General features: G+C 45.8%; 1 protein-coding gene across 1 annotated transcript in view; it reads right to left on the minus strand.

Moving 5' to 3' along the window:
• Positions 1 to 857: 857 nt before the first annotated feature.
• ccr7 (chemokine (C-C motif) receptor 7) overlaps positions 858 to 12094 on the minus strand; it is an 18621-nt gene continuing 7384 nt past the window's right edge. Inside the window, exons 2-3 of the mRNA XM_043674713.1 lie at positions 6164 to 6207; positions 858 to 4314 (exon numbers count right to left, since the gene is read on the minus strand). Of these exons, the coding sequence (XP_043530648.1) occupies positions 3208 to 4314; positions 6164 to 6207 (1151 nt within the window). The 3' untranslated portion in view covers positions 858 to 3207. The remainder of the gene's footprint in view (positions 4315 to 6163; positions 6208 to 12094) is intronic.

The following is a 12094-nucleotide window of genomic DNA, read 5'->3' on the forward strand; positions in this document are numbered from 1 at the left end:
CAGTGGTAACCCTAGTCCTTGCACCGTTTAGGGTTCAGTGTCTCATGGTAAGATAAAGAGCAAATCAGCCAGAACTCCTGCTCCTGATCACTGTCAAGATCAGAGTTAGAGTGAGAGAATGTGAGTGAGTGAGGGTGGTGTGAGTGACTGCATGCTCATGGTGTGTTGGTGGAAAAGCACAGCTGGTCAGGCAGCATCCGAGGAGCAGGAGAATGGATATTTCGGGCATAAGCCCTTCATCAGGAATGAGGCCAAAACGTTGATGCTCCTGCTCCTCGGATGCTGCTTGACTGGCTGTGCTTTTCCAGCACTACTCTCTCGATTCTGATCTCCAGCATCTGCAGCGCTCACTATGTCCTAACTGCATGATAATGAGTGAGTTTGTGTGTGAGTGTAAATGAGTGAGCCTGAGAGAGAGTGTGTCTAAGTTCAAGTCAGAGAGTGAGAGTGAGTGTGAGACAGTGTGAGTGAATGCTTGTGAGTGAGAGTCTGTCTGAATGCTAATTGAATGATAGTGAAATGTGTTTCTTTGTGGGCCAATGTAAGGGATTCTGTGGCTGGATTAACAGTCCAGAGTTCAAAACCACCTGTGGCCAACTAAGTTTATTTTCAGTTTTAAAAATCACTTTTCACTAAAAGTGAGCATGGAAAGGTCAGATTGTTGTAAGTTCCTGAATGAGGTCAGGAAAATGGCTGTTAATACTCTTTCTGGTTATATGCATGTAACTCCAGGCTGTGCAGTCCTGTGCACTCCTCAATAAAGATGTTGAGCTTTTCGGCTGAGTAGTAATTACCATGATTTGGAGATGCCGGTGTTGTACTGGGGTGTACATAGTTAAAAATCACACAACACCAGGTTATAGTGCAACAGGTTTAATTGGATTACCAGGCTGTGTCAGAAACATTCCAACAGTGAATCAATTCAAACAAATGTCACAGAGTATCAACTGGAACATTTTAAGACGAGCTTTTATTACAGGAAAGCATTCTTTTTACAATAAAGATGATTAATCCATACAAAAATATTTGGTACTCCAAACTCTCCTAAGTACAAGGAGAAAGTGAGGACTGCAGATGCTGGAGATTAGAGTCGCGAGTGTAGTGCTGGGAAAGCACAGCAGGTCAGGCAGCATCCGAGGAGCAGGAAAATCAACGTTTTGGGCAAAAGCCCTTCATTTGGACTCATGGGTCAGGACTCCCGATGAAGGGTCCTACCTGAAACGTCGATTCTCCTGCTCCTCGGATGCTGTCTGACCTGTTGTGCTTTTCCAGCGCCACACTTTATAACTCTGCTTCTGAATACAATTACTCAAAGTAATATTACACAGGCACAAAGTTAGAATTAGCAATACATTGGCATTAAACATGTTGAAAAATTTAAAAAAAGAAATGTGCTAAACTGCAATACATTCATTGAAAGAGATCCAATTACTGATATCTTCATCACCCACAATCTCATAACTTCAATTTTACCACAGTACAAAAGTTAAAACAACTTGTACTTATATGGTGACTTTAATATACTAAACCTCACAAAGCGCTTCGCAGGAGTTTAATCTAGCATCAGGTCTGCGTGAGGAGATATTTGGACAGGTGAAAGGGGTTGCTTTTAAAGAACAGCTTAAAGAAGGAAATCTGAGGCAGACAGGGGTAGACAGTGAAAGCTGCCACTGGGATTAAAATTCTGTATGTTCAAGAAGCCAAAAACAGAAGAGCTGCAGAGATCTCAGAGGGTTGACAGCAGGAGATTACAGAGATCGGGAGAGATGAGGCCATCAAAGGATTTGAAAACAAGGGTGAGAATTTTAAAGTAGGAACATTCCAATAATGCAGATGTTCATGGTGCCCTGGTCATGATAGCTCTCTGAAGATTACTGGCTTTTCACATTCACTGGTTTCTAGGTCTGACTCGTCTTAAAGCGACTCCTGATTCCATCTGATTGTGAATAGGAGGGGGGGCTCAATGCTGAGAGTCAGGGTTGGCCGGTGGGAGGCAGCAGCTGTGTTGGAATGAAGGATTTTCTTGGGCTGTGGGAGGTTGGGAATTTGGTGTCAGTAGGGATTGTGTTTATTGGTACCCCCTTCTCTTGGAAACGAGGCAGGAGACAAACTGGTCAAGAGCCAGTGTAAAATACTGCAAAGACAAGGAAAGGGAGAGTCTGAGGTAGAGAGTTCAGCCACATGAGTGCCCGAAATTCGGGGAAACCTGCACTGGCTTAGAATGTGAGAAATATCTCACTTTTAAAGAGATGTTGTGACAGGAAATCAAAATTGGTCCTCCCTTTTCAATACCTGGAGCTGTGACCCTGATGTGATGATTATCCCGTGAAATATTAACATACCAATAAGTGCAAAATGTAAAAGCAGAGGAAAGTAACAGGAGCAACACTTTAAAAGGAACTTCCAAAGCCCATTCCTAATTTTCTGTTTTTAAATACACCTCTACATTTTTGACAGAATTCAACACATTTGCATTACAGAATCTACATCACATTCTTAATTTCAATTTATCAGGAGAAAATAAATGGGAAATAGATACAAACAACTGCATAAAGCATTCTTTTAAAGGTAGTTTTCTCCCCTTGTCCTGAAGGTGACTCTCACTGGAGCACAGCCCCACGCAGACTGACTATCAGTGGGATACACCAGGGTCTCAAAACTGGAACAAGGGAATGACTACAGATTATTTCACCCACTCGGTAGTTGTTCCCCTGGGTTTCGGGACCTGTTTGTATTTGAGTTGGAGCAAGAGCTAAACTTTGGAAAGCACAGTGTCTGTCAGTGCAGTGAGAATGAGTGTGATGTCCCTCGGAATGTGGGAGATTATGTAACCACAGCAATGGTTAATAAAACCTACTCTTGTGAATATTACTGCCAACCTGCTGGTGAGGCAGGGTGAAAGATCAGGCTGGGAGACAACTTAAATCTGAAGTCAAAGAATCAGGAAATCGAAGAATTGTTCACAATTGCAGCCAGCAGTTTGAAACGGAGACTGAGGGGCCGGTCAGTACTTGCAGCAGTGCTCTCTGGGCACACCATCGATGAAGATAATGTTGTTGTCTTAGCGCAGACTCTCTCCAGGACCATCTCGCTGACACATTAACATTTTGTGAAAATCTCTCATTTGGAAAGTCCAGGTGGGTTTTGCATGACTGTCCAGGTGAGTCTCCCAAGGAGATACTGTCAGTGGGTTCAGACAGCACGGTGTCATGGGGAGAAGGTGGTTGTACTGTCTGTGTCTGTTACAGTGGAACCACGTTTACTGGTCAGGGTGGCCTTAAAGTGGGTGTATTTAATCAGCTGCTCCGTGCTCATGCAACCCATCTCCTTCATCAGTTTCAACAGGTCATTGCGGAACTTGACTCCAATGAAGGCGTACAGGAAAGGATTGAGGCAACATCTGACGTAGGCTAGGCTCTTTGTCACATCGATGGCTATATTCATTCTCTTGCTCACTTCACATTTGGTGACAGTGGCATTAACATCGTTGATGGTGTCTATCAGCATCACACTGTTGTAGGGTAGCTGAAACAGGAGGAAGACTAGCACCACTGCAAAGACTACCTTGATTGCTTTGTTCTTTTCAAAATTCCTGGCCAATAGTAAAGTCTTAATGATCACACAATAGCAGAACAGCATGACTACAAAAGGGATGAGGAAGCCTACAGCTAACTGTGTGCCTGCTGTGAACAGAACTGTGCTGTTGTCCAGGTTCATTTTGCAGAGCAGCCCATTGTCAATCTGCTTCTGGCCACTGTACAGCAGCTCAGGCATGGACAGAACCAAGGAGAACAGCCAGACACAAACAGAGACAATCTTACTGTAGTACACAGCCTTGGAGCGGTGGCGATGGGCCGAAGCAGCTCGCACGATGGAGAAGTACCTGTCGATGCTGATACACATGAGCAGCAGCATGCCACTGAAGAAGCTGACCCGGTACAGCACAAAGACAGTCTTACACATCACCGGGCCAAAGACCCACTGCTTCACCACATTGACAGCCCAAAATGGCAAGGTAAAGAGGAACAGCAGATCAGCCAGGGCCAGGTTCAGGAGGTACACGTCTGTCATGGTCTTTAGTCGTTTGAAATAAATGTAGGTGATGACAACCAGACCATTACCCAGGAAGCCGAGGACAGTGATGACCGCGTAGATGGCTGGCAGGAAGGACTGGCGGAAAGACCGTACGTCTGCCTTCTGACACTGCTGTACAAACTGATCATAATCCACAGACACCGGCTCATCGGTCGAGTCATAGTCATCGTACATGGTAGTTGTAAGATCGAGTGGGGGCACAGTGGAGCAGATGCTAAGCTGTAACAGAGAACACAATCTGTTCAGGAAGACAGAGGTATCATGATTAAACAGCCCAAAACAGGAAAATCACCCAGACACTGACTGAGAAACTGACAGACACAAGGTCCCCAGGACCAACTCATCAGTGTGCATCTGAGTGAGAGTCAGTGTGAGTCAGTGTGTGCGTCTGTGTGTAACTCTGTACCCCAGTGAGAGTCAGTGTGTGTTGGACTGTACCCCAGTGAGAGTCAGTGGGTGTGTGGGACTGTACCCCAGTGAGAGTCAGTGTGTGTGGGGGACCTGTACCCCAGTGAGAGTCAGTGTGTGTGTGGGACTGTACCCCAGTGAGAGTCAGTGTGTGTGGGAGTGTGCCCCAGTGAGAGTCAGTGTGTGGGGGGGAGCTGTATCCCAGTGAGAGTCAGTGTGTGGGGGACTGTACCCCAGTGAGAGTCAGTGTGTGTGGGACTGTGCCCCAGTGAGAGTCAGTGTGTGTGGGGCTGTAGCCCATGAGAGTCACTATGTGCTGGAGTGTACCCCAGGGAGAGTCAGTGTGCGGGGACTGTAGTACAGTGAGAGTCAGTGTATGTGTGACTGTAGCCCAGTGAGAGTCAGTGTATGTGTGGGACTGTACCCCAGTGAGAGTCAGTGTGTGTGTGGGACTGTACCCCAGTGAGAGTCAGTGTATGTGTGGGACTGTAACCCAGTGAGAGTCAGTGTATGTGAGACTGTAGCCCAGTGAGAGTCACTGGGTGTGTGGGTAACTGTACCCCAGTGAGAGTCAGTGAGTGTGGGACTGTACCCCAGTGAGACTCTGTGTGTGGGACTGTACAGCAGTGGAGATTTTATCTCCAGGACTGCTTGCAAATTAAGAATTACATCTCATATTTATTTTCATGAGTAAATGTATACAACCTCTTGGCCCAGTGAGAGTCAGTGAGTGTGGGACTGTACCCCAGTGAGAGTCAGTGTGTGGGACTGTACAGCAGTGGAGATTTTATCTCCAGGACTGCTTGCAAATTAAGAATTACATCTCATATTTATTTTCATGAGTAAATATATACAACCTCTTGGACTTTCGTATTCAGCCCGGCACTTTCCTTCTCACTCATTTCTCCACCTTGAATGAGGACAGGTGCCATCGGCTCTGTCTCTCTGTACATTTCTCTGGCACCTCAACCTCACCACATCCTGCCTCATACTGCCTGAATTCAATAAGCCTGAAACTTTACAACTGTAACTTTGACTGCCCTAGCTATAGCTCAGGGCAAACAGAAACATTCAGTAGTTGTGATTTACTGACCACAAACATCTCCAGACTGGAATGGACAAGCTCTCTCTACACTATCCGTCATCAAACACTCCCAGGATAGGGACAGTACAGAGTTAGATACAGAGTAAAGCTCTCTCTACACTGTCCCCCATCAAACACTCCCAGGACAGGGACAGAGTAGTTGTGATTTACTGACCACAAACATCTCCAGACTGGAATGGACAAGCTCTCTCTACACTGTCCGTCATCAAACACTCACAGGACAGGGACAGCACAGAGTTAGAGACAGAGTAAAGTTCCCTCTACACTGTCCCCATCAAACACTCCCAGGACAGGGACAGTACGGAGTTAGATACAGAGTAAAGCTCTCTCTACACTGTCCCCCATCAAACACTCACAGGAGAGGGACAGCACGGGGTTACATACAGAGTATAGCTCCCTCTACACTGTCCCCCATCAAATACTCCCAGGACAGGGACAGCACAGGGTTAGATACAGAGTAAGTCTACTCTTGTTATATTGCAGACCAACAAAGTGGGATCAGTGAGATATCTCTTGTTTGTCTCTATTTAAGTACTGAAAGGAATTTTCACCTACCTGAGATATCATGCCCAGAATGAGGAGTGTTTGAATAACAGAACCTATCACAAGACAGAGAAAGAGAGAGATTAGTTAATGAACAATATTCAGCCCCATTCCAGACTCCTCAGATACTGAAACAGTCCATATTCAATTGTAACAAAATCCAGACAATATCCAGGCATGGCCTGACAAGTGACAAATAATATTCACATCACACAGATGCCAGGCAATGACCATCACTGGTAAGAGACAATCTAACCACCGTCCCTCGACATTCAGTGATGTTACCTTCACTGAATCGCCCCTCTATCAACATCCTGGGGGTTATCATTCACCAGAAACTCAACTGGATTCACGAGATATACTCAGTGGCTACAGGAGCAGGTCAGAGGCTAGGAATACTGTGGCATGTAACTCATCTCCTGCCTCCAAAAGCCTGTCCAGCATCTACAAGGCACCAGTCAGGAGTGTGGTGGAGTACTCCCCCCTTGCCCTGGATGGGCGCAGCTCCAACAACACTCAAGAAGCTCGACAAACAGTAGCTCACTTGATTGGCACGGGATCCAAAACATTTGCTTCCTCCACCACTGACATTCAGAATGGGTGGGGGACTGTGCTCCAATGAGAGTCAGTGTGTGGGGGACTGTGTCCCAGTGAGAGTCAGTGTGTGTGGGGTCTGTGCCCCAATGAGAGTCAGTGTGTGTGGGGGACTGTGCTCCAGTGAGAGTCAGTGTGTACGGGACTGTACCCCAGTGAGAGTCAGTGTGTACGGGACTGTACCCCAGTGAGAGTCAGTGTGTGTGAGACTGTACCCCAGTGAGAGTCAGTGTGTGTGGGGGACTGTGCCCCAATGAGAGTCAGTGTGTACGGGACTGTGCCCCAATGAGAGTCAGTGTGTGGGGGACTGTGTCCCAGTGAGAGTCAGTGTGTGTGGGGGACTGTGCCAGTGAGAGTCTTGGAAATATATTGCCGTTCTTTCACTGTCATTGGGTCAGAATCGTGGAATTCCCTTTGTCAGGGCATTGTGGGTTAATCTACAGCACATGGACTGCAGTGGTTCAAGAAAGCAGCTCACTCCCACCTTCTCCAAGGGAAGCTAGGGATGGGCAGTGACACACACATCCCACAAAATGAATGAAAAAGAATTCGGATTGCCACCTGTGGTCAGACACATTGTTCTGGTTTTATTTATTTATTTATTTATGTCCCATCCCAGCTACCTAAATGGAATGAATAAATGAATTTAGCCCAAGAAAAGTGCTTAATGCATTTTGAACTCAGACTTTACGTTCATGTGTGTCTAAGATAATAACACCTCACCCAATAACGTGAGAAGATGATTAAAGAATACAGTAAGGCTGATAGAAAGGTTGTGGTGGAGAGTGGGCGGGGGTCCTAATAAGGGAGGAATCGGGTGGAGAGGTGCTCTGAGGAAACGTGACTGGGGTGGAAATGTGGACATTGAGCTCCCCACCTTGAGGAAACACTGAGGAGGAATTGAACATGTTCTTGTTGGGCAATGGGAATCATTCAGCCTTAGAGAACCAAGTTCCAGATGCAAACAGCAGCTTAGAGTGAGTGAAGGTCCCAGCTAGGCCTGGCCTCTCTCACCTCGGGTCTGAGCCTTCTTGTCGTCATGTGATCAAGTGCAAAGATTTAAATTATTCCTTTGGCTGTTGTACAAGTGAATCAAAGCCTTGAAGGGAAATGTGCAGCAGGTGTTGCTGCAGACACTGGGCTCAGTGACAGGTGCTCATCGCCACATCCTATTCAGCTGCTTTATCTGATCCAGAGCAGATCGATGCAGATATTGTTGCTGCATTGCAGGCTTACAGAACAAAGCCTCGAGGCTTGGAGCAATCATCTCGCAGAGATCTGATCATGCCCTTGATGTACAAGAGTGAGGTTACTCAGAGGGGAGGTGTCTCGGAGGTGTTAGACAAAGCTCGAGTTTCTCTCCATGAATTAGTGCTGATTTCGATCTGACGGTTTATCTTTTACAAACAGAATTGTTTGAGCGAGTACAATTGCGCCATTTAAGGCCCAGGAGACAAGGAGCAGCTTCAGTTCCTCTTCACAAGGGCAGGTCACTGGCTTGTTCAAGGTTTTTATTTGACAGAAGGACGTGCCCTGCTTCAGCCATGTCAACGTGCTGCACAGCCCCTTCAGAAAAGTAATGTGTACACTGTACACTCTGTCTCTGTGCACACAGTAAGATCCCACACACAATAATGAGAGGGTGACCAGATGTTTGCCCTTTTATTAGTTCTTATTTCAGAATGTGGAGGAGTACAGGGAGAATCTGTTTCCAGCCCCACAATGTTTGGTAACCAGGCAACACTAAATCTGAAGTGATTGACAAAAGGTCAGAGGCCACCTGAGGCACAGGCCGGGATATCTCATTGGCCAGACAAAAAGTAGGTTCCGCACCATGGAAACCCTACCATGAATGGCAGAAACATGGCTGGTCACCATTGGTCAGTATCTATTACCCATTATTAACTGGGTAAGACATAGGTAAGTGCCAACATCTGACTACAGTCACATGTAGACCAGACCAGGTAAGGATGGCAGATTTCCTTCCCTGAAGGACTTTAGTGAAGCAGATGGTTTTTGTTTAAACAACAAACAGTGACTGGTCACCCTTAGGCTTACTTTCCTTTCCCTCTATTCCAGACACTAATTGAATTCACATTTTACCATCTGCCACGGTGGGGTTTGAACTCAGATCCCCACACCATTAGACATGGCCTCTGGCCAGCGATATTACCACAATACCATCAAACAGGAATCTGTCTGGCTGAGTGACCGGACCAATCACAGCACCAACAGCCCAGAGAAACTCCTCAGAGAACCCTCACAACTGCCCCCAACGCTGTCCTCCCTGAGAGACCAGTGGGGGTCACCCCCCCACACAGCAGGGGTCACCCCACATAGCAGGGAGCCGGGACACTGTCAGTAACACCCCTGAGCAAGTGTAAAATGATTGTAAAACGACTGTTAATCATCCATTTAATTAAAAACATGGGCAGAAAAGTGCCAAGCTACTGTCACTGTAGGAACATCCAGGAACAGGGTAATTCCTCCTGCTGACTTTCCCACCACACAGCCCAACTCAGTTCCTGACTGCTCACAGCATCAATCATTATGTTCTAAAGAGGATTGGATCAGCATTTGAAATAGATATTTGCAGGGCTCTCAGGACAGAGCAGAGTGAGTTGATTGGACAGTTCTTTTGAGGGGTCAGCACAAATACAATGGGCTGAACAGCCACCTTCAGTGCTGCATGTGTCACTGCTACCACAACTTCAGACTAAGACAACTCAGGTTTCTGTCTGTCATTCTGAGAAAGCTTCAAACAAGTCATGGTTATGTTATTAAAGTTGGTTAAACAGGTTTCTGTTGATTATTTTACCAGAAGCCATCTCGTGTTTACTGGAGGCAAGTTATTGTGAAGCAAAGGGCAGAAATCCTGGAAATCCTGGAAATTAGGTGATTGGGAACTGGAAGCAAACTCGGATAATGATCTGATTTGTGTGGAAGTTTCCAGTTTCCCCTGAGATGTTCCAGTGAAGGTTTAATCTAAAGGCTGTTGGAACAGGGACTGTCCCTCTCCTTCTGAGAAAATGCAAGTACGTAAAACATCTGAAAATAAGACTGAATCCTTCATCATTCACTGATAAACAAGGCCCTACTTACTTTACCGGGTAAAATGAGATGAAATTGTAGTTTAGTGAGAAGGAGAGTAACTAGAAGAGAGGTTAAAGTTAAGAATCTCTCCTGGTCCTTGGCCAACTGCAAGATATACCAAGGACACCTCTATCAAAGATAGGGAAAGCAAACTCATTTGCATTAATGTAGCACTTTTGACGTCCTAAGATTGTCTCAAAATGCCTCATAGCAATTCTGTAATTCTGATGTGTTGAAACATAACCACATAATTTACACAAAGCAAGCTCCCACCAACTAAATCAGTGGTTATGTACGTTGTTCAATGATGATGGTTGGTCATGGTTGAGGGGCAGAGCCCCTGATCTTTGTGCCCTTTGGCGTTTTGCTTCCAATCAAGGTGCCAGAGACGGTCCCAGTGTAAACGTTGATCTCTCACTGACAGGTTGGCACTGCATTAGCACTGCACTGGCACAGTCTCATTGCTGAGAGGCACTGCGAAATTTAACCGGACGATGAAATCCTTCCAAAATCCACTCAGATTCCTTTCACCAGCTTCCTTCTGTTCTGCAGCAGGTGGAATGTACTGAGAATGATCTCAGATAATACAGCAAAGCAATCTCGAGAGAGAGAGAGCGAGAGAGAGAGAGAGGGAGAGAGAGAGAGAGGGAGAGAGAGAGCAGGAGCTGGATAGCCAGTTGTGGGACATCCCATGGAGTGTAATCCTGTTGTCTGACTAGCACGTGCCAGTAGATTGTGATGAGGCTGAACAATCTCAGTAGCATTCTCCTCTCCTTGACCCCTCAGCTCACTGTCAGATCAATTGCAAGGATAAAACTGAATGGTACAGTGTCACACAATGCAAATGGGAGCAGGTAGTTTTGGAAATACAGCAGGAGTTCGCATTTTAAAAATAAGAAAAATGTTGCAGGATTAAACCTTCTTTGCACTAAAGGATGGAGGCAGGTATTGAAAAAAAGAGGTTGTGTACTGCACTGTTAACAGCAAAACCAAGAGAGCTCACCTGAGAGTTTAATCCTCTGAGATCCTGGTGATCTTTGTCAAATAAAGGGCTTTGAGACCCAAAAGACTTGTTGCAAATTCTGTAACTGCTTGCTCCCAGTGTCAGCAACACGTTAATGTTGGGTCTGTGTCAGAATGCTCATCCACAGCTCTCCTTGGGTTTAATTTGGGATTCAGGACCACAGGAGTTTAGGAACAGGAAGAAGCCATTTAGCCCCTCAAGCCTGCTCCATTATTTAATGTGATCACCCCTGATCTGGTTGTGGTCTCAGCTCCATGTTTCCGACTGCCCCTCCTCCCATAATCTGAAATTCCAGTTCATCAAAATTCTCTGTAACTCAGCCTTTAATACATTCAATGACCAACCTTAACTGCTCTCTGGGCAAGAGGCCATCAACCATCGGGGAGAAAAACCCTCAAGAACTATCCTCTCAGTGTCTTACACAGCAGTAACATCAATTCCCTTTCTTTTGAACCCCAGTGGGTTTGGACGCATGCTGCTCAACCTTTCATCATAAAATAATTCCTTCGTTTCAGGAATGAGTTGAGTGAATGTTTCTAACTGCTTCTGAAACAATTATATTATTTTTCAAATAAGGATTCCAAACTGTACAGGGCATTCGAGATGTGGTCTGACCAGCACCCTCCTGGAATGCAGCAAAACTGCTCTCCTGCTCCTTTCCATTTCCCTTGTGAGGTGAAAGAGAGGTGTAGGATAGACAGTGATGAAACAACGAGAGCTGGACACAGAGAATAGGAGGAGAGGGATACAGACAACTAAAGAATGAGAATAAAGTGATGAAACAGTCAAACATGAGAAAGGAGACAAAACAGCACGTCAAAAGGATGAAAAAAATATAGGAAATCGATGCAGTGTGTAGAAACCAAATGAGAATGAGTCAGTGAGTACGTAAATCAGACACCGAGATTGAAACAGAAAATGTAAGTGAGAGAGAGATAGATGGAAAACAAGAGTGTGAGAGCGGCAAGGGTTGGAAGAGTTAACACTGCGACACATTGAGAGTGATAAAGAGCATGAGATAGTCCTCCACAGACAGGAATGAGGGTTGAGTAAGGGACTGATAAAAAAAAGGGATTGAGAGCAAGCCTGAAATGAAGGGGTTAAGAGACAAATGGAATAAAATTCAGACTGGTGTGACCAAAGGAAAGAGTACAAGAAACAGAGTAAGAAGGAGAGAGAGAGAGAGAGAGACAGAGAGATCAGACAATGGGGGAGGGAAGGGAGAGTGGGGG

The sequence above is a fragment of the Chiloscyllium plagiosum genome, chromosome 33, assembly GCF_004010195.1.
Source record: "Chiloscyllium plagiosum isolate BGI_BamShark_2017 chromosome 33, ASM401019v2, whole genome shotgun sequence".
NCBI classification, from domain to species: domain Eukaryota; kingdom Metazoa; phylum Chordata; class Chondrichthyes; order Orectolobiformes; family Hemiscylliidae; genus Chiloscyllium; species Chiloscyllium plagiosum.